The sequence below is a fragment of the Pieris brassicae genome, chromosome 3, assembly GCF_905147105.1.
Source record: "Pieris brassicae chromosome 3, ilPieBrab1.1, whole genome shotgun sequence".
NCBI lineage: Eukaryota > Metazoa > Arthropoda > Insecta > Lepidoptera > Pieridae > Pieris > Pieris brassicae.
Window position 1 is genome coordinate 4,566,518 of NC_059667.1, and position 27,642 is coordinate 4,594,159.

Below are 27,642 nucleotides of genomic sequence, written 5' to 3' on the forward strand. Positions count from 1 at the left end.
GCGCCCCAAATTTGGAGTTTCATTTACTATTTTTTAATCAGCCAGGCTAGTTATCACTAGTAACTATACCTTGGTTTAGTCACTCATTAGTTTCTGCAATCTGAAAGGGTTACGTCAACGACTATATTTCAGGGAAATTTTAAATATTAAATAATTCTAATTGAAATATTAAATATCGCTATCCCTCTCAATCTCGTATGAACACGTATCGTAATCGTACGCGTACAGAGGCAAGCAATTTTGTAGCGTACGCTCACAGATTGATTTTCATTTCAACTCAAATCACAAACGTATTTGAGGATTTCGTTAGTGGTAGACTTGTTTTGTGTTAATCACCGTTTCATTTTTGGTCTGCTTCAGGGAATTAATAAGTTTAGTTTAATTAAGGTAAGACAACTGAATGTTTGGAAAGCAATGTTTATAAATGCATATTTAATCTCGAAGGAAGAGGTTTATACAAGTATTTTTTGTTGTTAATTAAACAGGAAATGTCTATGAATTCCAGATAGAATATATTATATAAATAAGATATAATTATACAATTAGAATTAATAATTATGTAACAGAAATACTGATTGTACTTACTTTTATTTTCAGTTATAACTTATGAATTCCGTCATAATGGATAAACAATATCTCTATGATGGTAGAGATCACAAAGAGGTAATATTTGCGTCCAATGATGTATGAAAACGAACAGTACCTTTAATTTGAGATTAAAATAAAAAGGTATTGGTATTTATTTTTTTAGGCCACCATGACTACAAATCAGCTACAAGTGAACACCAAGGCTTCTCATACGGTAATAAAACCCTTAATTTTATTTTCTTTCACAGGAAATGTACGTTCGAATACGTAAAGAATATTGAAATTAAAAGCACACTGATAACAATTAATGTAACTTATCGAACAAATCATTATTATTTGAATTAGAACTTATAGAAATGTTAATTAGTACTAAATCCCAAGACTCGTTTTATCCCGTAATACGATTTACGAGGATAAAAATTCTTTTATTCTAAAAGCTTTGCATACAGAATTATCTCTACAAGTTTTTTGTGTGCTTTAGGCCGTCCTGCTCGGCCCAGAGACTTCCACAATAACATGTCCTCAATGTGGTAGTACTGTGAAGACCAGGGTTCGTTTTACAACTACTGCAAGGACTCATATAGCTGCTGCCCTTTGTGGATTTATATGGTATTATTAATCTATAATATAATTAATATATGTCATATTTTTTAATACACGTTAATAGTTTTTTTGACATGATTTATGAAACTATGTCTAACATTACTAACATTTAACTGGATTTTGCTTAATTTCCTTGTTTTATAAAAACAATACATTTTTAAATTATAAGATCTTGCATGTCACCGTGTCTAAAATTTGTTTCATTAGAACAGCCAAAAATTTGATATGTCCTTTACATATCAAATTTTTGGCTGTTTTTTAATTTTGTTTGTACAAAAAACAGATTCAGATCATGCAAAATTTTAAATTTGTTTCTTGATAATTCCATCGATTAGTCTATTAGATCTTAGAAAAGTCATACCAAGATGATCTTTATAACAACAAAGGTATAACATGTAACAATGTCGCCAGGTATTAGGTATTAGGCAGGTGATAGGTATTAGGCAGGTAAATAGGTCAATATTTCTAAATTAATAATTACAAAGCCCGTTTATTTGCAACATTTACAAATGTTAAGTGAAACTTCTTTATCGGCGTTGGAAAAAATTACCGTAACATTTTTCGGTTACGCGCCATCTTTTTCTTGTCCCTACCACGGTTGATTCGAAGCCATTCATAACAAAAACATATAATAACGATAACAATGATGGTAATAATTCTATTATAATTAATGAAATTCTGTAATAATCTTAGTAGTAATAAGGTAAAATGAAATAATTGTATTATTTGTATTCATGTCTATGATAGTAAAAGCCTGTTGTTAAACATTATGTATTTTAACTTCATTTAACCAATTTCTGTAAAGTTGAATATAGTAGATCATTTTTCGAAAAATAAGGTCGGAAAGTTTCACTTCTTTCATTTGTACATATTTTCTCCTACTTGTTATCCTAACTTCCTTCAGTACCTACCATAGATCGGATCGATTCACGGGTAAAGGTCTCATCCAGCTTTTTACAAAACTGCAAGTGAGTGCAAAGGGGATAGTCCAGGGCATACTGCAGTAAAATGGAGGAGGCCTAAAAAAGAGGCTGATGATAATGACTAATTAAACTAAAATAAAGCAGGTGAAGTGGTGGGCACCAAATACCTCTATCATAATCTAATGTTTTGTCATTATATTTATTTTACAGTTGTTGCTGCTGCATCCCGTATTGTTCAAGCTCAGCAAAAAACACGGATCACTTCTGCCCTAATTGCTTGAAATACCTTGGCACTTACGAAAAATAGCGACTAAATTAAGAGGACTAAGATACTAAGATATATTTACTTTATCTTTTATTATACCAATACAATATAGATATTGAAATGTTACGAATGATTAATAACCTGGAAATGTTGTCTTTCTGTAACATTTGCTAATAAGAATACTATGTATCCAATTTTTTACATACACATATATGTTCAATAAAGTAAAAGATGAATCTTAATGTAATCTTTTATTCACACAATTAAACTAAAATGCAATACACAGATCGGAACACGTTAAAAAGACCTAATTTTTATTATTCGTATGAGTCACGGATTGTATTGTATTGTACTGTACTGTTCTGATTTTAAATCTAATAATTATAAAACGCTTAGAATCCTTTATTTGCCAACATTGGAATCTGTAATTAATTACGACAGCTGTTGCAGAATATGTAAAACTTAAAGTTGACCTGCCATATCGTTATTAAAAATATTGTGAAGCAAAGAAATAATAATAAAAAAGTGGTCTATTGTTATGTAATAAGTGTAGAAGATAAAATAAAATTTGTAATCCGGGCTAACAGATACACACACAATCCACAGTGGTTGAAAGAAGTAGTAAGTGCTGAAAACCTCATATAGCATTCGAACGGATATGAACAACCATTATGGTATCGGTGGATCGGATAGAAAAGCCTTAGATTTCTTCAACGGTTTATTTCTTGATAAATCAATGAGGAATTCATGGGCACAAAATATACGCAAAAATACACTTATAACACACAAAAACACTCACTAATTACTTCACTTATGCACACTTCACACTATACTTTATCGCTTCGGTGTTTCTCTCTTGATATCGCATTCAAAACTAAAGTCACTGGTCGCGTTTCGGCTCGCTTATATATCCCTCGGAATAATCTTATATCTATATATATCAATATAGTTCTCGAATATTGTACAAGATTATTGGCGGCGATCTCTAGGCGGGATAGCTACTGAGTAGCGATTGTACAATTCTAGAACGTCCGCACTCTTTGTCTCTTTCGCACATTGCTCCATCCTTGTCGTACAGCGTTCTAGAGTGCTCAGTCAAGCTTCGAGAAAGTTCCGATCTTCTCTCTCTCTCTCTCTCGTATCATTTCGTCCTTGTATCACACCTAGAAAGTTCGTTCTAGAATATTCCTCCATCAAAGGGGTATAACTAGGCCTGAAAACGCCTGAAAGCGGGTCTCCTGAAAACTGCACCACTCGACTACACATGTTCTGAAACTGACTGAAAAAATATTTCAGCTTCCTGAAAACTAGGGAACATTATGGAAATTACAATTTTCTAATATGTGATTGACCCTCTCCTGAAACGGTCAGAAATCATATTACAGCCTCCTGAAAACTTCTTTAAGTAGTGTAAAAATCTAGAAACATTGCAGTCGAACCGTCTTCGTAACAATACGTTGAAGCTAAGTTCTAATGACAAATAATTAAAACAATGACAAATGAAAAAACAATGTTCTAATGACAAACAATAAAGGCATAATAAAGCGTCTCTAATGAGTCATATAATCCTTGTGTAGTATTGAAGTCACAGAATCATGTGTTGAAGGAATATAATGTGCATAAACAAGTGATGATGATTTATTGTTTAAACACATCATCAAAACACTTTATTTGACATTGTTAAACAAAATCTATGCAACATCGATCAGCAGGGAGCGAAATAATAAGAAACGTATATTAAACTTAGTTATTTTTAAATTAAAGCAAATAGCAAGGGTTTATATAGCGCTAACTTATAATAATTAGCTTAATATTTTTTTGTCAAATCAACTGTATGTTCATTTTGATAATATACTAGCGCGGGTTTTCAGTTTTTTACCACTCGATTCCATGCTTGCGACATCAGTTCTACGATTTTTGGACCAACAAATATCTGCGACTCCCGTACTCTAAAACTGTATTGGATTTTGACATACAGAAGTTACAGTCCGTGTTAAGTGTAGTAGTAGTAACGAAACTCGTTACTGAACTTAAAACCCTTAAAAAGACATTCACAAATCATCGCTAGTCATCAACTATGTCTTTGAAACCACTTAGAAATTTTATTTCTATATCGTTAAATAGCAGTAAGTTTAAGTTCTTTTGTGTCTAACTATTTTTGTTAATCATATTAAAAAACGATAATAAATTAAAAGCTCAAATTTTAATACATAAATATTAGTGTTTCCTTCATGGAAGAATACGGTATTCCTCCGTATAACCTCGACTTCCATCATTCCACCATTGAGGGTTATTTAAGTCAGATTTTGCCGCTCATCACCACTGTGTGGAACCAGCTGCCCAATATAGTATGTAAATAACTATACGTTTTAATTATAATACATAGCTTTAATACGTTCAAAAAGTGTTTTTCTTAATGTGTAAAAGCTATTTTAACAAAAGACAATACAATATAGTATTTCCAAACCAATTCCATTTTAGGTACTTCAAGAATAGAGCGTACCAATTCTTAAAAGGCCAACAACGTATACGTATATCTTTGGGCGGCGGTATCACTTAATATCAGGCGAGCCTCCCTCCAGTTGTTCCCCTGTTACATACAAAAAATATATATAATCGTTGAAACAATTGTTAAGCAAATTATTTTATTACAAAGGGGTTTGCTTAGCACGTACATATAATCTGCTGATAGTGTATTTATATACTGAGAATTCAAAATAAACAACTTTGTAATTGTATCTGAGATGTATCGAATGTTTTGTTGATGAAATTAAGAAAATTGCGCTGATAATTAGAAAATTTACTTTAATACTTTTGTTACTATAGCATAACGCTTTTACAATTTAAACTTTTTTCATGTAACCGTAGATTATGTCAAGTACCGTGAAATGTAAACACGAAATGGATCTTGATTTCAGAATCACGTGTTTATACTTATAATTCTTGAGAATTAGTCGTCCCTTAGTATGCAAATATTCAATTGCATTACATAATACATATGCATATACCTACTTCAAAAGAAAACGTGCTTATTGAAGTGAAGTGAAATTCTAAGATTCGAAGTAGGTAACATAATTGTTTACTATATTATAAAAATTAAAAACTATACAAATAAAATAATGACACTCCGGTTGCATTTGTTTCTTTCATGATTTTCCTTTATAGGCAAGTAGTTGAACAGCCTTATGTGTCTGTTATACGTTCGTTCGTCTTGTTATACGACTTTCGCATTCCTGTTTCTTTACCTAAAACGCACAAACAAAAAATTTCATTGATGAAGCCGGGAAACTTACGACTTCAGGGTCGAGAGTCGCACGCTTTAACGGTAAAAAACTCTGCCAGTACGTAATGTCGCATTAAAAATTCATATTTTCTTATAAAAGTATATATTTTTTATAGAATATATTTATTTGTATATATGATTTAAACAGAAAAACCAAGACTGTAGGAGCCCCAAATTTGGAGTTTAATTTACTATTTTTAAGAGGGTTACGTCAACAACAATTTTAAATAATACCTAACTGTTGTTATTGAAATATTAAATATCGCTTTCTCTCTCAATCTCGTATGAACTCGTAGCAGCGTATTTCTTATTGTACGTAGTAAGCTATCACTAAAGTGACCATTTATTCTTTCACTTAAATCGGGACATTGGTTTAATTTAGGTTAAATAATAAGTTGTCAATGAAAAACCAAACCACTTTTTTAAAGTTATTTATATAGAAAAGGTTAGTAAGCTTAAAAGTTACGAATCCCTATAATCCCGAATACATAGGTAACCAAAATGTTTAGTTACATTTATATTTATCAGAAGAACGTATTTGTTTTAATATAGCTGGTGAAGTGATGATTACAAGTACAAATTAAATCCTCGGCACGATTTTTTATATTCACACTAATTGTCACAGTCCATCAATTCCCTCCCCCAGAATATGAAGATGCAGTTTAAACAGAGATTACCCCAGGGGGGTACCACACGTTTCCGCTGTGGAGAATCCCCCTCTGAGCGTCCATCATCGGAACAATCAGTATTCGGTGGTGGATGCACAGGCTGCCCTTCGTATTCTGGGGTGGGCAAAAACTGCGCAAAAAACTTTAACTTTAGGTTTCGATCTCGGGGCAAACGGAAGAATTTACCGAAGGCATCCCCTTCCACGCTCTCAGTGGACTTTACCAATGTTAGGGGGCTCAACTCTAATCTTAACGCGGTTCACTTTCACCTCGAAACTGCGAAGCCGGCCTTATTCTTCCTTACTGAGACTCAGATATCCTCCCCGGCTGATACATCCTACCTCTCCTACCCGGGGTACAAATTGGAACATTCATTTGTGCCGCGGGCGGGAGTTGCGTGTACGTCAGAGAGGATATCTGTTCTCGTCGCCTCGGGTCGCTTGAAGGAAGGGACCTATCTAGCTTCTGGCTGCGCGTAGACTGCGATGACCATCCGCGATTCTACGCATGCCTGTATAGGTCCCATAGTGGAAATACCGAAACTGACCGACTCATCGAGCACATCCAAATGGCTACAGATTCCCTGCTCGAAGGGGTTCCTACCGCTGAAATTGTGATACTTGGCGATTTTAACGCTCACCATGCCGATTGGCTCGGCTCGGAAACCACCGATCACGCGGGAAGATCCTTTCACGACTTTGCTTTAGCTTACAACCTGTCACAAATGGTCCCTGCGATTACGCGAATACCAGATGTGGATGGTCATAAACCCTCTTTGTTGGACCTTCTGCTGACCTCACATCCGTGGTCCGGAGTACTGTGCCTACTACGCGCCCACCCCGGCCCCGTTTTTCGGGTTGTCGCCGTATTTGGCACTATCGGTCAGCAGATTGGGATGGGATGCGGTCTTTCTTTGCGTCCTACCCTTGGGGGCCTATGTGCTTTTCGTCGGAAGCTCCAGATTCCGTCGCTGCCTCTGTCGCCGAAGTGGTTCTACAGGGCATGGAACTCTTTATTCCATTTTCTGCGGCGCCGATCGGTGGCAAGTCACAGCCCTGGTTTAAGCGTTCTTGCAAGGCAGCATCGCGTCTAAGGAGAGAATGCTTTAATGCATGGGCGGAAGCGGCGATATCTCGTGATGCCAATACCAGCGAACATAAAAAAGCATATAACTCAGCCTCCAGGTCCTTCAAACGGGAAATCGCTAAAGCAAAGTCAGAGCACATCGCCAGATTTGGCGAGAGATTGGCCCAACTCCCTTCGGGGACTCGAGCCTTCTGGTCTCTCGCCAAAGCTGTACAAGGGAATTTTTGTCAGCCATCCATTCCACCGCTGCACAGGAAGGATGATTCGCTCGCCCACACTGCGAAGGAGAAGGCCGACCTCTTGGGCTGTCTCTTCGCGTCCAACTCGACTTTGGATGACCGAGGGGGATCACCACCGACGATTTCGCGGTGTGATTATTCAATGCCGGAAATCACATTCCGGCAACGTGCTGTTCGCAAGGCACTATCTTCCTTGGACATTCATAAGTCGAGCGGGCCGGATGGTATCCCTCCAATTGTGCTGCGTACTTGTGCTCCTGAGTTGGCTCCGGTCCTGACGCGCCTATTCCGGTACCTGTACTCGCTCGGCACTGTCCCGAAGTGCTGGAAGACCGCTTCGATACATCCGATCCCTAAAAAAGGCGATCGCTCTGATCCGTCCAACTATCGTCTGATAGCTATAACCTCCTTGTTCTCCAAAATAATGGAATCCATTATTAATGGCCTGCTCTTGAGGTATCTAGAGGGCGACCAGCTGATTAGCGATTATCAGTACGGCTTTCGTCGTGGTCGTTCGGCTGGTGACCTTCTAGTATACCTTACACATAGATCGGCAGAAGCAATTGAGTCCAAGGGGGAGGCGCTAGCGGTTAGTTTGGACATAGCGAAAGCCTTCGATCGGGTGTGGCACAAAGCACTGCTCTCGAAGCCTCCAGCCTACGGGCTTCCCGAGAAACTATGCGACTGGATCTCCAGCTTTCTGGCCGATCGGAGCATCAAGGTCGTCTTCGACGGAGCATGTTCCGACCTTAAACCCGTGAATGCTGGGGTCCCACAAGGCTGTGTTCTATCCCCGACCCTGTTTCTTCTGCATATCAATGACATGTTGCAACTTAGCAACATTCATTGCTATGCGGACGACATCACTGGGGATACTCTTTACACTGGCCGGGCAGGTATTTCTCGGGCAGTTGTCGATGAGTACCGGAACAAACTTGTGTCTGAAGTCGAAACTCTACTACGTGGAGTCTCGGACTGGGGTAGACTAAACCTAGTCCAATTTAACCCCAAGAAGACACAAGTTTGCGCGTTTTCCGCGAAAAAAATACCCTTTGTCGCTACTCCTCTTTTCGAAAACACTGTTCTTGAAGCCACAGCCAGGATCGGAATACTTGGCATTGACATATCGAACGACGTTCAGTTTCGCGGGAAAGGCTAAATTAGCCTCCAAAAAGCTTGGTGTGCTCAGCAAGGCGAGACGGTACTTCACTCCGGGCCACCACTTGCAACTCTGCTTGCAACTATAAAGCGCAAATACGGCCCCACATGGAATACTGTTCTCACCTCTGGGCGGGGGCTCCCCAGTACCAGCTCCTTCCACTTGACCGTATCCAACGAAGAGCGGTTCGAATCGTCGATGACCAATCCCTCTGCGAGCGGCTCGATCCTTTGGCGTTGCGTAGAGATGTGGAGTCACTCTGCATCTTCTACCGCATTTACCATGGAGAGTGTTCAGAGGAGTTGTTCGGATTAATACCTGCAGCTGAGTTTCATCATCGGACGTCGAGGCAGAATACAAAATACCACCCGTATCACCTCGACGTCCGCCGTTCCACGACTGAGCGTTTTTCAAGGCAACTTTTGCCGCGCACCACCGCTATGTGGAACCAGCTGCCCACTGAAGTATTTCCGAACCAATTCGACTTAGGGTCCTTCAAGAAAAGAGCGTACAAATTCTTAAAAGGCCGGCAACGCACTCGCGAGCCCTCTGGCATTGAGAGTGTCCATGGGCGGCGGTATCACTTAACATCAGGTGAGCCTCCTGCCCGTTTGCCCCCTATTTTATAAAAAAAAAAACATCGCCTTTAGAACTGAAATTTGTAACTGGTTTCCTCAGATGTCCACAATTTGTTCAGGACCATTATCTTTCAATTTTAACATTTATTGACTGACCATAAATGGAAGAAAGGTCTGTTTCTGGGTTAAATTGTATTTTAATAAATTGATTTCTATTGAAGCTTCAATTATAGCCGATACAGTGTTACCGTCAAGTTTCAAGAAAGCTTGATGAAAACTCGCTGAATGAGTGTGTAAAAAATTAAACCACAAGTTGGATGTGGGATCTTCAAAAAAGGTTTTTAGGGGAAATTTTTCAATGCTCAAAAACTTTCAGCTGATACATTTTTAAAATCCTCTCCAAAGCAGGCATAAGAGTTAATCATCTGGTTTTGCTACAGCTGAGCATTTGTTTATATTCTATTTCTATATTAATCTTCACAATAATGCTTTCGTAATCTACTGGAAGCCCATCTACAGTAGATTTATTTGCATTGTGAATGAAATGGGCTCCACATCCCAGTACCTATTAATTCCTTTTTCGGAGGTGATTGTAATTTCGTTAATACATTGTTAGTTCCTCGCCTAGCTGCACTTCCGAAATCGACGGTGGCATTGTCCCCACAAAATGCTACAACTTTTGCTGTCAAATTATTCTGTGCCAACAGTTGGTTTAAATAATTGACACTGATGTCAGAAGTTTCACCAGGTTGGTCTTGGAAATCTAAAATGTGCAAGTAAGGCACACCTACGTAAGGTTAAATAAAGCACACTACAATAGGGTATATTTTCTTGTTTTCGTGGTTTGAAGCGTCGGTTAGTATTGTAATACAAGTGCACATACCAAGGTAATCTTTTAATTCTTTAATGGCTGTAGGCGTAAAAATGGCAATACGATAGCTTTTCATTTATTAGCGTACGAACGCGCGCATGTAAATTTGTGATCAAAACATGATTAATCAATTTCTATGCACAATCATTAGAACGAAAACTGTGGTTTTCGCGTATCATGAAAGCCCTGACGCCTTCTGCCACGGCGATATCTTTAAGTCTTTCAAAGTAGGCGCTTCCGATTTCTTGAGAAAATGTAACATCGAAGATTTCGAAGCGGCGGCACGATTGGCATTTTTATATTTACAAATTTTCGCGCGGTTTCTGAAAACGGGACAATTTTGCGTCCCACGGTTCATCTCAGGAACACCAGGACTTGTTATTGGAAAAAGGGACAGTCCTATTCAATACGGGACGTCTGGTCACCTTAGCTATCACTCAATGAAGCATTATTTAAGTAGAGGAATTTTGTAGCGTACGCTTACAGATTGACCTTCATCTCAACTCAAATCTCAAACGTATTGAGGATTTCGTTTGTTGTAGACTTGTTTTGTGTTAATCGCAATTTCATTTTTGGTCTGCTTCAGGGAATTACTAAGTTTAGTTTAATTAAGGTAAGATAACTGAATGTTTGGAAAACAATGTTTATTATTAATTAATAATTGTTATTTAATCTCGAAGGAAGAGGTTTACACAAGTATTTTTTGTTGTTAAATAAACGGGAAATATCTATGATTTCCAGATGGAATAGATTATATAAATAGGATGTAATTATACAATTAGAATTAATAATTATGTAAAAGAAATACTGATTGTACTTGCTTTTATTTTCAGTTATAACTTATGAATTCCGTCATAATGGATAAACAGCATCTTTATGATGGTAGAGATGATACAGAGGTAATGTTTGCGCCCAATGATGTATAAAAACGAACAGTACCTTTAATTTAAGATTAAAATAAAACGGTATTGGTATTTATTTTTTTAGGATATTACCATGACTACAAATCAGCTACAACTTGTGGAGACCAAGGCTTCTTATACGGTAATAAAATTTATTCCTACCATGTTTAGCTCAACATTTAAATCGAGTTTATATTAGAATCGTGTGAATCCCTTAAATAAATGTTTATTAGTACTAAGTCCCAAGACGCGTTTTAACCCGTAATACGATTTATTACATATGTGGATATATATAGTTTTATTTATCTCTACAAGTTTTTTGTGTGCTTTAGGCCGTCCTGCTCGGCCCAGAGACTTCCACAATAACATGTCCTCATTGTGGTAGTACTGTGAAGACCAGGGTTCGTTATACAACTACTGCAAGGACTCATATAGCTGCTGCCCTTTGTGGATTAATATGGTATTATTTATCTATAATATAATTAATATACATATAATATTTTTCAATACACGTTAATAGATTTTTTGACATAATATATGTCTAACATTTACTTGATTTCGCTTAATTTCCTTGTTTTTTTAAAAACAGAGATACCTTTTTGTAAATTATTAAACCTTGGATGTCACCGCGTCTAAAATTTGTCTCATTAGAACAGCCAAAATATTTGATATGTAAAGGATTTTGGTTTGTACAAAAAGCAGATTTAGATCATGCAAAAAATGTAAAATTCTTTCTAAATCAATTATAATAAAGCCCGTTTATTTTCATTTTTTACAAATGTTAACAATATACAGTTTAAATTTGTTTTATACATAATTCTCTATCTAATCTATATTTTTCTTCTATTTGTTGTCCTAACTTCCTTTTGTACCATAGATCGGCTCGCTTGACGGGTAAAAAACTCCTCCAGCTTTTTACAAAACTGCAAGTGGGTGCAAAGAGGATAGTCCAGGGCGTACTGCAGTAAAATGAAGGAGGCCTAAAAAAGAGGCTGATGAAAATAACTAATTAAACTAAAATAAAGCAGGTGAAGCACCAAATACCTCTATCATAATCTAATGTTTTGTCATTATATTTATTTTACAGTTGTTGCTGCTGCATCCCGTATTGTTCAAGCTCAGCAAAAAACACGGATCACTTCTGCCCTAATTGCTTGAAATACCTTGGCACTTACGAAAAATAGCGACTAAATTAAGAGGACTAAGATACTAAGATATATTTACTTTATCTTTTATTATACCAATACAATATAGATATTGAAATGTTACGAATGATTAATAACCTGGAAATGTTATCTTTCTGTAACATTTGCTAATAAGAATACTATGTATCCAATTTTTTACATACACATGTACGAGTAAAAGATGAATCTTAATGTAATCTTTTATTCACACAATTTAACTAAAATGCAATACACAGATCGGAACGCGTTAAAACGACCCAATTTTTATTATTCGTATGAGTCACGGATTGTATTGTATTGTACTGTACTGTTCTGATTTTAAATCTAGTAATTATAAAACGCTTAGACTCCTTTATTTGCCAACATTGGAATCTGTAATTAATCACGACAGCTGTTGCAGAACATCCAAAACTAAAAGTTGACCTGCCATATCGTTATCAAAATTATTGTGAAGAGGTATGTGAAGAAAATAAATAATAATAAAAAAGTGGTCTATTGTTATGTAATAAGTGTAGAAAATAATATAAAAATTGCAATCCTGGTTAAAAGACACAATCCGCAGTGGTTGAAAGAAGTAATAAGGGCTGAAAACCTCATTTAGCATTCGAACGCATATGATATATTATTTTTTAAATAAGTGAGGCATAATAAAGCGTCTCTAATGACTCATATAATCCTTGTGTAGTATTGGAGTCACAAAATCATGTGTTGAAGGAATATAATGTGCATAAACAAATTATGATGATTTATTGGCCTATAAATAACAATACACAAGAGCGAACCTTATCGCTTTATTTGATATTGTTAAACAAAATCTATGCAACATCGATCCTACTAACATAGCGAAATAATAAGTAATGTATATTAATCTTCGTTTATTTTTAAATTAAAGCAAATAGCTAAGGCGTTGTATAGCGCTAACATATAATAAGCTTACACAAACGTGAAATATTTGTTTGTTCATTTTGTTAAATTTACTAGCGCGGGTAGTTTTTGTAACACGCGATACGATGTTTGCGACATCAGTTCTACGATTTTTGGACTAATAAAAATCTGCGATTCCCGTACTCTAAAACTGTGTTGGATTTTGACATACTGTAACATACAGTCCGTGTTTAGTCTCGTTTCTGAGCCTTAAAGCCCTTAAAGAGACATTCACAAATTGTCATATTATGTCTTTGAAACTACTTAGATTTTTTCTATAACAATACATTAAGGTAAGTTTAAGGTATTTTTAGTTGTTTTGTGTGTACCTATTTTTGGTAATTATATTTAAAAAACAATAATAAATAAAAAGCTCAAATTTAAATATAAGTTTCGTCTATGGAAGAATACGGAATTCCTCCGTATCAACTTGACGTCCATCATTCCACCATTGAGCGTTTTTTAAGTCAGTTTTTGCCGCTCACCACCACTATGTGGAACCAGCTGCCCAATATAGTATTTCCAAAAAAAATGATTTAAGGTTCGTCAAGAATAGAGCGTACTTATTCTTAAAAGGCCAACAAGGTATATCCTCCACGTACGTATATCCATAAGGTATATGAACCTCCTGCCAGTTGTCCCCCTGTTACATACAATAATATATATGTGTTCAAACTATTTTTAAGCAAATTATTTTATTACAAAGGGTTTGCTGAGCACGTACATAAAATCTGCTGATAGTGTATTTATATACTGAGAATTCAAAATAAACAACTTTGTAATTTTATCTGAGATGTATCGAATGTTTTGTAGATAAATATAAATGTCAAATTTCCGTTTCAGTTGTTTCGTCCAAGTTCAAAGGTTATAAACTAGTACTAATATAACATTGAGCCATGACACGAAATTCCCTAATGGGCCAGACACATGATTGCGTCCGTTTATTTTGTTGATATTCTTCGTTGATTTTGGGTCTAACTCTAAGATCCCTACTCCCGTGCAGCTTAGGGAGAGTAGGGTAATGGGAGTCAGCGGGCAATGGGAGTCACCCACACCACTACGAAACACTACATGAGACCGACGCGTAAACAGCGTCCTCAGCCCCCGCTTCAGGCTCCCGCGCAGCCGGCTCGGCTCGCGCAAGTCCACTCATGCGCCACTGAGAAACGACCGTGTTTTCTTTTTGCGCTCCGCTGATGTAATTTTTCGTAAATGCAAATTAGAAGGTAAGTACCAAATATCTTGCAGTATGCGGTTATGACATTTACACTTACTTAGTTAGACGTTTCAAATTGTGATATGCAGTTCAGATTATATCAGTGTATTAAAGTTTTTTTTTATTTTTATTTTTTACTCATTAGTGTAGTTGTGGGTAATGAGATTCATGCCGAAAGTACGCGTCAGGACAACTGAAAAGGCTTCCTGGTCTTCTGATAGCCTAAATAAAGCTATACAGCTCATTGATGGCGGTTCTTCTATAAGAAATTCTGCTAAAGTAATGGGAATCCCTTTTTCAAGCCTTCAGAAGAGGATAAAAAAAGGTTCTACCTTAGCACCACATCTAGGACGATTCACTGTCTTTAGTCGTGAGGAAGAAGCCGAGCTAGCGAACTTGGTGAAGAAAATGGCAAATATTTTCTATGGTTGCACTGCTAATCAAATCAGAAGAGTCGCTTTCGAATATGCTGAAAAATTCAATGTGAAGCACAATTTTAATCAAGCTTCAAAAATGGCTGGACGCGATTGGTTGCATGAAAAGAGAAAACATGGAAAGGCAAAGGACAAGGAAGAAAGACTAAAGTACAGAAGAAAGGTCCTGAAAAGGCAAAGCGCCAAGTATTACAAGAACAGAACGAAACTTCTATATCGGATGTTGGGCACTGACGACTTATGCCAGGACGATGAGGATGATGACGCAAAAAATGCTAGAAACAGATGCCTAGTATGCGACGAATTCGGAAGAAACAACGAGATGTGGTATAGGTGTACCTCGTGTGGACTATGGGCTCACGCGGAGTGCACTGGATGGGAGTCAGCTGAAGGTTATGTTTGCGACCCAAAGTTGATTGCCAAAGTGACTGAAATTGATCTCTAATGATAGTTTAATAAGCAAATTATTATTTCACGCAGTTATAATAAATACTTTCTTTTTAATTAAAATGTTATTTGAGTTCTCGCTTAAGTGACTCCCATTACCCTCTTTTACCCTACAGCGTATCGCTTACAGTAAAAAAATTTAAAGTTTGAAACAGAAATCCTTAAATCTATTAGGTAATTGTTGTTGTTCTTACAATGGGCCATGCGAATGCAAGAAATCGGATTGTCAACCCTGCTCCTGTGGTAATAACAAAGGTAATATTCTAAAGTCTTATACACTTAAATAAAAGCTATAGCGCTATGTGTCATAAACCTAGCGTGCCTGTTATTTAAACGTGCATGTCTTTTTTCAATTAATTTGTCATGACGGCACGTCGTTTTGACGTGAATACTTCTACCATAAGCATTGCCCCCTTATATAAGGGGGCCATCCAAAGAACCTAACGAAAACAACATTGGGCGATATAGTTTGGTGTTGTAGTATCATATACATCCTAAATTAAATTATATAATCAGATAGCTAAAGATCTAAAGACTCAATACTATAAGCTATTACAGTGATGCATGCGTGCGGTGGAGGGGGAAACGCCGCCATTTTATATATTTGCAATTAGTATAAATTATATAAGTCGAAGAAGATGGGATATTCCTTTTTAATTTATTCATCAGTTGTCGTCAAAATCTATCGATTAGAACCAGTTACTAAACTTATTCATGTACTTATATGCAACACACGGCCGAGTCCATGACACAGTCACATCCTATCGTAGTAACGAATGTAGATAATTTAAACGTTTGTATTCATTTTAAGACGAATATTTTCTTTCAGACTATTCCACCACTGGGTCCAAAAAGGTGAAGTATCAAATGCGCCTTTTGCAATATTAGCGTTAGCACGTGTATATGTTATACTACAACTACTAGAACACATATGAGCGTATTGTTGTGTAGCAGGTACACTTCTTTTTTATTCTCTCATCACTTTGATAGAAACAGAAAAATACAAATAAAATATAAATTAAAAGTATATTAATACAAAGTTAGATGTACTATATACTAGCATGACAGCAGTCGGGAAAGCATAGTGAATATAAATTATTAATAATTGTTTGTTAAATTAAACAGGAGTGCGAAGATATGTCGACATCAGAGATGGCATCGAATAACGTACACATTCTGTAAGGACGCGCGGAAACCAATATTAATAAATAAATATTTATACATTTTCAGACGTTGTTTGTGTTTTTAAGGTTTAGGGTGATGATGAAAAGTTTACGATAATTGGTTTTACAATCTCGTTCAGGGTCAATGCTCTGCTAACGTGGACGCTACAGATGTTGGGCGTTCTGTAAATGATGCGCAAAGCTTTTAGTTTGTAGGTTTATGAATATTAACTAGTTTATTAATCAATGCAAACCTATATGAATAAATAAACGGCCATTTAATTGATTCAATGAATATTTGAGTTGTAATATATTCATACCCTATATATGTACTTGATATTTTTATATGGCGTTGCGTAGAGATGCGGGGTAGACGTTCGCATTTACCACGGAGTGTTCAGAGGAGTTATTCGGATTTATACCTGCAGCTGAGTTTCATCATCGAGTATGTTGGCAATCTACTAATATCTTGATATACAGTATCAAGATATTAGTAGATTGCCAAATATCATGTTTTAAAATTTTACAATTGGTTTCATACTGACGAATATGCTTGAAAGTGCTCCTCAAAGGGGATGTAGAAGCCTTTAGGCCCTTAAAGAGACAGTACATATATGTCTCTTTCATTGATTGTTTATAAGCATTTTTAAATATTTCTATTCTGGGAGTTCCGTGAGGCGGATGTTTTTGTTACATGCAAAAAGTATGGTAGACTTTATCTATAGCTACGCCCACGATGCCATAGAGAAATGGCAGATGCTTGCCGAGTTGATACGAGAATTCGATAGCGTAATCTATATATATATATATAAATGAATCCCTTGGTCACGGCATCACGTGTGAACGGCTGGACCGATTTCGCCAATTCTTTTTTTTGTGTTTGTTATTGTCAGAAAATTTAAGAATACTTTTGTTACTATAGCAATTTTTTTCTTCGGTGCTTCATAGCAACTTTACAAAAAACATTTAAAACAAAAAACTTTTTTCATGTAACCTTATGGCGTTTGACATAACATTGACCGAATGCGTGCTGCAAATATCTTCAAAGAGGATGTAAAAAAATGAATATTGTTTAAAATAAATTGGAGTTATATTGATAAAATACATATAGAATAATTTCAGTAGCTAAATTTTTTGTGGCATTAATCTTGAAGCTATGTTTTTCACATGGCCAGTTATATGTCGCCTGTTTCCGTTTAGGAATACAACCAAAACTATTTCTATACGCACCAGAAAAACAAACAAAGAATATCGTATTTCATAAGGCATATAGAATAATAAACACTTTGTTTCTGATTTTTTTTTAAATGAATTATAACAATTCGAAATTAATATTCATAGTTAAGACACGACAACGTCTGTTGGGTCCTCTAGTTTGTAAATAATATTCCACTCGTAAATTAGAAGATATGATTTAAAATGTGGAATGTAACCATTGTGTGTTGTAACATTGATTACTTACTATATTATGATATAATTATTATAAACGATTACATATTATTGCGAGTTACCTATTAACGTGTCGCTTTATATTAACAATCCTTACAAGTAAAACCAATGGTCAATTAATGATCCGACTGGCCATTATCATAATAATTGATGATGCTTTTATAGGAATAATACAAACCTTTAAACTTAAAGTTTTTTTTCTCAATTAGATTTCTTATTAATCCACGGATAGGATTAACCTACCTACTTGTAAGAATAAAGAGAATTTTGTGGTATCTAAAATGTAATTGTTTTCCATATAACACTTTACATATGTAGTAAAAAAGGTTTTACGTGTTGATGTCACTAATAATTAGCCTGCAACAATCTTTAGTTTAGTCGTTTACATGACAGGTTCCTAGCACGATGAAATCGCATTAGACAAAAATTAGAATAGATAAACTTTTCAATTAGGCGACCAGAGTAATGCGCGACGTCACGCACTTGCAGTATACCTATTTCTATAATACAAATTTGTACCTTAATAATAAAATAATGGGGGTGTATATGTCGCAGTAAAGTACTTAAATCAGAGAGTTACTTGAGTCTCTAGATATTAAGAAAAACACTTTTTGATAGTTAATTAAAAACGATATTCAATCAAGTCGCTAAAGTTCCGTCAGACAAGTGTTTCCTAGAGTTTCCTAAACGATCCTAGGCAACAAGACTAACCTAACTATATACAATAATGTAAAACACAGAATTTGCAAGCTCTCAGTTCTCTACGATCACACCGAAATAACAATAACAAATGAAGTAATCATGGCAGTCTTGTTTTACATTGTTAATCAACACGCTGGCTTTCGGTCAGACAGATAGTTAAACGTTTTCGACGTCGCTTTATTAAAATCAAAATGCTACGACTTGATTGAATATCGACGTTTAATTAACTGTCTAGAGATTCAATTAACTCTCTGATTTAACTACTTTACTGTGACATATATACTATAGGTGTAAAAGATGGCGCGTAGCGTCGCCTCGACTCTGCGCCAATGTGAACTTAAATGTCTATGCCTTATATGAGTATAAATAATCTTTAAAATTTAGTAGTTCTGATATATCAAACAAAACTTTTTGTTCATACTAACTTCGTGTAATTAAATTGTATCGCAGGCAATATTATTATTGTTTGATAACATCACTATCACCAAAAGGGTTTTGACGTAAGTCAAATCCAAAAATATTCGCGCATATGTAGAACGTGCACACTGGCACGTCGAAATATTTCTAAAAAAAAACATCATCAAGAAAAGAACGTCATAATTCTTAATGACCGCGACGTACTCGAGAGCCTTCGTTCACTGTGAGAGCCTCCAGCCACCTTTTATTTAAAATGACAGTATGACAACAATGACAAATGACAGTAGTCGGTGATATGTGACAGTACATACAAATAAAAAAAAACATAGATAATATAAATTTAATAAAAAGGTTTTATTTAAGCAACATATTGATTCGTAAGTGCCCTTAGCAGTCTGGCCCGCCTGATAGCTGCGGCTTCTCTTTGTATATCTTCACTATTGTTAGCGTTAAGTTCTAAAGCCCCAGCGGCTTTTACTGTACGGGCCTTTCTGCCTCCTTCGCCACGCCGATTATGAAGGGCAACGGCAATTTCTAGAAGCGTGCCATCCCATAAACATCCGTAGTAACCGTCCATTGCATCCGCGGCGTTGCTGCTCTGAAAGTGTTAAATTTACCATTGACTAAAATAAGAGACAAACCAAAAGCTCAATTAATAAAGCGTACTTCGACTCCGTTTACATTTACCGTACAAATTGCTTTTATTTGAGTTCTTGTATGAACTCAGATAGTTTACCAGGACTATAAATTCTAATCCTGAACAAGAATCGACAATTTTTTTGGCTTAAGTCGATGTACTATTTAAGACGATTTGGTCTCGTCTCTAAATACGTTTTTGACAAATGGGAGTCACACTTAGCGCTAACTCTCGTTTCCGAATCGCACACATATCTCATTTGTAAAATTATGTTATGTACTATGAATTAATTGTTGTGGTTATATACTATATATATACATCCCTACTTTTTAGTAAATAAGGTTAGTGTTCATTACTTATTTGTAGGCTATACCGTTATGGTAAATGAAGTCTTTGTGCAGACAATTTATAAAAAATAATTATAATAATGCGTTAACAGTAATTTTAGCTTAGACTTATGGGCATAAAGCGTGTATATTTACCTTTTCCGCGAAGCATTTGAAAGCTGTAACATAGTCTGGTTCGTCGGGCAGCTGACATAACGCGGCCGCCTGCGCAGGCGATGCCAATGCCTGACAACATCGTGCTGCACGACGCGTTATACTGCCTTCGTCTGGGGCACGCTTCGCGAAGTGCCAAGTACCGGCCGCTAAGGCGCAAAGGTAACGTCTAAGGGCCGGTGCCCAACGACCGCAGGCCATTTCCACGTCACCATATAGACGTAACCTAGATTTCCAGAAATCGTATAGGATAGTTGATTATGAAATATAAATGCATTAAGTAAGACAAACTTTAGGTTTAAAGTCCCTTCGCATGCGATTTTTTTTTAATTATTTAACTTATTAGGATATTATTTTTAATTATTAATTGTAGATCTGGGCTTTAGATTTCAGTATCTGTTCAATGATCATTTGTCAATAGTCAAGTAGATGATCATGCTCCTGTGACTGACACACGCCGTCGACTTTTTGGGTCTAAGGCAAGACGGTTTCCTCACAACGGCTTGCTTCATCGTTCGAGCTAATGTTAAATGCGCACATAGACAGAAAGTACATTGGTGCACAGCCGGGGGTCTAACCTAGGACCTCGCCAACACTACTCAAAGCACAGCAGAAATAAAAATAAATTAAAACAACTTCTTTAAATCAACTACAATATTAAATAATGCACTTACCACGACGTATTATACGGATAATACTTCAAACTCCTCTCCAGTAATTCGGTGATCGATTCCAATACATATTTCGAATTATAATTATTTATATTGGAAATATTCGAGGGCCACAGATTCGTGTATTCCACGACTAATTCCACTGACGTGTCGTCTATTATTAAATTGTAAATCCTCGCTAGAAGGGACAACACTACGCTGACGGCTAAAGGCTCTCTTAGGGTTGCCAGAAACGCGTTAAACGCATTTCTCGCTTCGGATGCCGCGTTTGGCACATCCCTGGAATGCGAGGGCAAGCCCCCGGCTGTACGCTTCACGGGACCGCTTGTTCCGTTGTTATATATAGAGAGAGCTGTAATATAACGATTTGTCATTATTAGTGAATAAATAAGAAGACTATATAGATACTGTCAACTGCGGCACAAATGCGTGCACTATATCTTAACTGAATTTTCTAGAACTTTTGACAAGACAAAAGGATCATGAGAATATGATGAAGAAACATTCATACATATGGAGATACAATAATATCACACACAAATGTAAGTGAGTGTTAACCTAAAATTTTTAAACTGTTAAAAAGGCATTACTCATGTTTAATGGCGCTCAATCTTTTCATCGAAATAATTATTTCTTTAAATCATAAAACAACATCTACTCAACCTGTCTATATTCTGATACTTTAGTATTATTCATGTCAAACAGTAGTTTAATCATAAAATTTTAGAAATTATGTTAAGTACTGGTAATATGCAAATGTCAGCTGCCAACAATACAGGAAATTCTAATGCACTTTTTTTATTAACTAAACATTCATTTTTATTATGAATAATTAAGTTTTTTTCTTATATGAAAGTTATATTATTTAAATAACGTTCTGAGTGTTTCTCTCTACTCAGCGATCACAATGAGTGATTTTTTTTCTTACCATAGTCCCAGAGCGGTCTTGGAAACTTCCTAGCGGCCTTTCCCCGCTGTAGTTCAAAGCAAGCTGCGCAGACGGCCGCGGCCGCCTCACCAGGGCCTGTCACGACCCCAGCGCCCTCCCACTCACACGCATTTACCAGGCATATCCAACAACCTTCCAACACCTGAAATAACAATCAAATTACAACCACACGACAATTGATTATGTTGATTACTAGTTCAGTCGATTTAAACATATACAATGGAAGGTCTGAGTTCCATTGGATACAATTTACAGTCAGGCACAGAAGGATCAAACTAACACTGAAAACAATAAATGGAAAATCGCTTGATGAAATACCATAAAGTATTATTATATATTATCTGTAGTTTTTAAACAGGTATTTTTTTTATGCTACTGGAAGTAAGCGGGTAAGAGGCTCACGTGATGTTAAGTGACACCGCCACCCCACTCGCACTGCGAGGCTCGCAAGCGCGCTGCCGGCCTTTAAATCAAACACGAGTTCTACATTTATTATTCTTTTGAGAGATGTGTGTAAATTACATTCTGTGTGTACCCTTCAAACCGTTATCCTCTGAACCCATGCTCATGGAACCCGATACTAAAACTGGTTTTGCAAGACTTACAAAAATAATTTTTTTGGTTAATCTAAAAAGGTACCTGTGGTCGTGGCACAATCCCATCCCCAGATGTCGCTGCAGCGATACATCCTTTACATTTATTGGCAAGTGCCGATAAATTCAGTCTGTGATTGGGCCATTCACTCAACATCACATTCACCTGCAAGAACAGAACTTCCCACGACAACTGTCGACACAGACGATATAATGTTGGATCAGACCCAACACCTAGCTGGCTCCTTGCCTCATTTTCCAACACTGAGAGTAACGAAAGTGCCGTCCTGGAACACCCAGATTCCACTCTCGCCCGAGCCAGTCCCGACACTATATACCCAAAGTCTTGCATGAAACCTCTTGGCAATGATATAAACGCCATCCCTAACCCTCCCGGAGGCTTCCACGAGGGACTCAGCTTCCACAATGGCGAAGACGGCGACATAACAGCCAGTTTCACTAAACGCATTCTAATATCTTCAGCCGTAGATGCTTCAACTAGCCGCTTCTTCAACCTCCCCATTTCTAACTCTGGTACAGTTTTGAAATCGAAATTCGGCATCTCCCAATCATCAGTGAGCAATTCTCTTGGAATATCCATATTTTCGTCATCCACTGCGTTTGGGTCGTTTAAAATGTCATCCAAATGTTCGTCACATATTAATTTTCGCCGAACTCTCTCGGATGCGTCACCGACATATTTTTTTAGATAGTCATCTATTCTATCTATTGGTAGCTTACAGTTCGATGTGGCTAGATGAAGGAAAAATATCCGAAGATTTTCCCAATCCTTTTCAGACAAATCCGATGTTAAAACAGGCCCTATTGCCCAAAAGAGAAGATCAAAGTACTTGATACCAATGGTTTTGAATTTGTTCAAAAATTCTGGGTGTGTCGAAGGTATTCCGCCCTCTAACGCGTATCTTATCGCGTTCAGTACCGACACTCTATTTAAAAGATCTCTTGCTACAGTAAATGCTCCACTAGAAGCTGATCCTTGTATATCAAGTTCAACAACTTCTCTATGCACCAATGGTATTTCTCGTGCCAAATTATCAGCTTGCAAAATGCCGATAATACCCGCATAATGATTCGCGATAGACTCCTGAAGTTTCTGAAGTAAATGTGGTTCTTCATTCAACAGCTCATATCCCAAGTTCAGAGCTCTGATGTAGCCCAGAATATCATCCTTCTTCATACTTGCGTAATAAAAATGTTCCCAGGGCATTTCTTTATGGACGTCACCATAACCATAGGTGGCTATTTCTCTTTCTAAGAGGTTGGAGTTTTCTCTACAGCCTAATATGTGTTTTTTGGCTAAATCATGCTGTCCATAAAAGAAGTAATTATAGCAAAGATCAAAGTGAACTTGCATTGCTAACTCATACTGGCTAATATAAACATCACCAGCATTCCACTCATGATTCATATCATCAGAATCTTCTGTTAGATGCACAAATGTTTCCATAACTGGTATTTTTATTTTTCTTGACTCTCTTCTACCCAGAGTTCCTTCATAGTATGCTATAATACCTTCTAAGTATCTTATACTTTGTATCCTAGATGATTCACACATTCGCAATATTTTTTCAAAGTTTTGATTTAATGGATTGTATGTACTATCCCCTTGGGCGCCAGGCCTGGAATTAGTTTTTTCAATTGTCAATTTTTATTTTCAGATCTACAAGATAATGCTCTAAAAATATATATTTTTATATTAAAATGAGAGATTGTGTCTTCTAACAAAAAAAATGTTGAAATTCACAGAATATGAATATCAAATTTTACTAGACTTATTATTTACAGCACAGTAGTAAACTAGACAACACTTACAAATGAGCGTATGGCAGCTTAGATGATTTCATAAAAAGAGCAGACTTGACCGGAAACCTTAGTACCCATCTGTGATACAAAGTCAGAGCAAATTGCACATGTAGCTGTTGCAGAACGTCAGATTGAATTTCCTAAAATCAAAGTTTAAACAAATACATAGAGTTACAGATTAAGGGGAAACAGTAAATAAAGCTGTTAAGACATAGTTACAATTGGAAGCTAAAATATAATTATTATTCTACTAAAATTTTTATGAGATAAAATAAACTTGAACTTGATAAAATTTTAATGAGAAATAACTTCTCAGCTTCATTTTAGAAATATTATTTAATTTAATAAATAAATACCAAAGGAGGAACAGCAAAAGCTGTATCTGTTGCCATAAATACAAGATCTTGCATAAGTTGCTGTTGTATATGAGGAGGTAATTTTTTTTCCAAGATATCTGAAATTCAATAAAATGTTTTATGAGGGAATGTTGTCTTTGTTATTCTTTTTATCTATGTTACATGATCAATCAGCAGATATGATTCTGTAAGAATACCTTGACTTGTACTGAACTAATACAAAACAAATGTGATAATGAAATACATACAAAAATACATGCAATTATATGTTCTATACTAGTACAAGACTAATTATATGTTAAATATCTAATTAATCACAAAATGATATTATGAATATAATTAGTTCGCACTAGTGATATACTAAGTTGTACTCAAAACAATATCTTAATTATGTCATTGGATTGTAATACAATTGAGATATTCTTGTTTGTATTGTAGTATAAAGGAAAAATATACCTAGGTTCCAATTAAGTGTGGGCGCAACTTTAAGTGCTAAAATCTTTAATGCTAGCTGTTTTCTAGTGAATTGTAGTACAGTTGGTGTGCTTGGAGCAGGACTTGATGGGCCATCAACATCTACTACTCTATCACTTAATTTAGAATTTTGATTTTTGGCATCAACTGATAGAAATTCTTCTATTAACTGACATCCTGATGGTTCTGTGGATATTAAAATGATTGATAAGTGATACTAATCAAGTAATAATGGAAATACTTAAATTCTTAGATAGCTACAAATACTCAAAATAAAAGAAGACCTTATAGATTTAAATAAGAATACTGAAATTTTATAATTATTTTGTATTATATAGTTTTAAAAGTAACTAACCTGGATTAGGTTTACTCAAATGTCTTTTCAGTAATGTAGGATCAAGAAGAAACTCAAACCAAAGCAAAGTATCTGGCGATATTGGTACTGTTCCCGGTCTAAGAAGATCCACATCCATGGCTACTTCTTTGATTTGAAATTATAAAAAACACATTTTTCTATTATAGAAACTCTGTAAGTTTCTAATATTAAAGCACTATCAGTGAAAAAATTATACTACCATTAATAATAAAAATTAATTCGTTTCTCAATATTTTCCTAATTTATTCTCGACCTAGTCTGTGGTTGAAGTTTTGATATTTGATAGCAGACATCCATCAATGAAATTGACACCACAGACTAAAAACATGATGATATTAATTTATCCCTAATGGGAAAGGCAAAGGACTTTAGTCCATACAGCCCAGACTACAAACAGCAACTATAGTCATGTTCTTTTGCTCAAATTTCATGAAATGCTTAATACTTGTATTTTGTAACATGTACGTCGTTCTGAGCTATATATATATATATCATTATTGTCTTATTTTAATCAACAAATAGTCATATCGTTATGGTTAGAGGTCAACCAGAACTCTATAAATTATTCAGTGAATACAAACATAAAAAAGCATGTTGTATACATTTTTTTTCTCTTAGCAACCGCATATATAGGTTTCACATGGAGTAAAGTATTTTTTACCAAACGATCGTTAACCGTTAGCTTGACGTTAAGACTTATATACATACAATGGATTAAAATAACGAAAGCAATTAAAAAAACAAACATATCTAGCAAGTTGCACTTTAATCTATATATATATAATTATTTCATACTTCGAATACTTTTTCAAGTATTTACATCGACTAGCGCTAGACTGTCGTCAGGACACTGGTGTTTACTTTCGATAGATTAGAAATATTGTGCACTTGATCGATGTGTTATCAATAAGTGTGTGATAAACGCCTATCTACGCTATCCTTCGTTCACTGGCGGATTCTCCCGTAATTGACGGAGAGTACAATGTTTATAAAATTAAAATAATTGAAAATATATACGAATGTGAATAAAGAATATCGCCAAAAGTAAGTACTTTATTAAAATTACTTTAATGTGTATTGTATATTTTTATGTAATGAGGTTTATCTATTTCTATGTGTAGCCTAATTGTCATATAGATTTTTGGCACTTTACGAATGATTTGCATTAAAACTGTTAACAAGTTTTGTATAGAGGATTCATAAACTTTTGGTATTGAGGTAGAATCAACCAAATTTAAAACCTTTGGTACTTGCAAGCATGGATATTATGAATAATTATAATTAGTTCACACTAGTGATATACTAAGTAGTACTCAAAAGAATATCTTAATTATGTCATTGTATTGTAATATAATTAAGATATTCTTGTTTTATTGTAGTATGAAGGAACAATATACTTAGGTTCCAATTAAGTGTCGGCGCAACTTTTCTCATGCTCATGGTCATGCGTAGACTAAGTCAAATAACTTAGTGTGGAAAAGTGGTATATTTTAAAGCAAAGACAATTAGAGTAAAACAATATCGTAATTCGTTTTCTTTCGGTAATGCCGATAGATTTTATTTAAATAAAAAATAGTGCTTGACGTACCTAAAAGTTTTAATCCAGCTCTTATCTTTTTTAGTGGATAACATGACGTATCAACAAATCACCCAGAGTACAAATGAAGTCAACATCGAGATGGATCTGCTTCAAGTCGGATCGGAGCCTGTAGGCATGCGATGTCCGCATTGCCACGAAGAAATTATGACAAGAGCTGACTACAAAAATAGTTCAAAGACACATCTAGCTGCTTTAATACTTGGTTTATTGTTTTGGTCTGTATCACTTTATATACTTAGGTTAATCAAATGTATAGGTTTTGCTCGTGCTTTCTGGTTCGAAGATATTTTTATTCGCTATCGACATTTAATAAGGTTTTCCTACAGTAATGTGAAGCTAGATTTAAAGTATTGTATAATACTTAAAAATATGTGCTCAATTACTTGTCACGATAATTTGATGAAACAATATCGCAACTTGGTCATGTATATATGTTATATGTAGGTATTAAAAAGTGTATTATCGAACGATACCAATTATACGTATGCACATTTGAACTAATTAGTAAAGACGTAAATAGTTAACATTACTATACTAAACCGCTCCACGACTTAGATAAAT

General features: G+C 35.6%; 1 protein-coding gene and 2 long non-coding RNA genes across 3 annotated transcripts; 2 read left to right on the forward strand and 1 right to left on the reverse strand.

The window, feature by feature from the left end:
- The first annotated feature begins 209 nt into the window (after window positions 1-209).
- Window positions 210-2,621, forward strand: LOC123707118. The gene is made up of 5 exons (XR_006753457.1): window positions 210-387; window positions 598-663; window positions 752-802; window positions 1,070-1,197; window positions 2,325-2,621. It is a non-coding gene; the product is annotated as an uncharacterized LOC123707118 (long non-coding RNA).
- An 8,127-nt stretch (window positions 2,622-10,748) lies between these two features.
- Window positions 10,749-12,530, forward strand: LOC123707119. Its single transcript, XR_006753458.1, has 5 exons — window positions 10,749-10,876; window positions 11,097-11,162; window positions 11,251-11,307; window positions 11,498-11,625; window positions 12,253-12,530. It is a non-coding gene; the product is annotated as an uncharacterized LOC123707119 (long non-coding RNA).
- A 6,897-nt stretch (window positions 12,531-19,427) lies between these two features.
- Window positions 19,428-25,779, reverse strand: LOC123707216 (integrator complex subunit 8). Its single transcript, XM_045657083.1, has 10 exons — window positions 25,681-25,779; window positions 25,461-25,586; window positions 25,088-25,291; window positions 24,632-24,729; window positions 24,285-24,415; window positions 22,498-24,091; window positions 21,838-22,000; window positions 20,913-21,261; window positions 20,221-20,464; window positions 19,428-19,699 (listed from the first exon to the last, which is right to left on the reverse strand). The coding sequence occupies exons 2-10, from the start codon at window positions 25,576-25,578 to the stop codon at window positions 19,460-19,462; spliced, it is 3,141 nt and encodes a 1,046-aa protein (XP_045513039.1). The 5' UTR covers window positions 25,579-25,586; window positions 25,681-25,779; the 3' UTR covers window positions 19,428-19,459.
- Window positions 25,780-27,642: the final 1,863 nt, after the last annotated feature.

Bases quoted from the DNA above. Each gene is read 5' to 3' on its own strand.
- LOC123707216 (XM_045657083.1), bottom strand. From the start codon at position 25,578: ATGGATGTGGATCTTCTTAGACCGGGAACAGTACCAATATCGCCAGAT. The intron at 21,262-21,837 runs GTAAGAAAAAAA...GTTATATTACAG, and splicing joins AAGACCGCTCTGGGACTATG to CTCTCTCTATATATAACAAC. The intron at 20,465-20,912 runs GTAAGTGCATTA...CTGGAAATCTAG, and splicing joins TATCCGTATAATACGTCGTG to GTTACGTCTATATGGTGACG.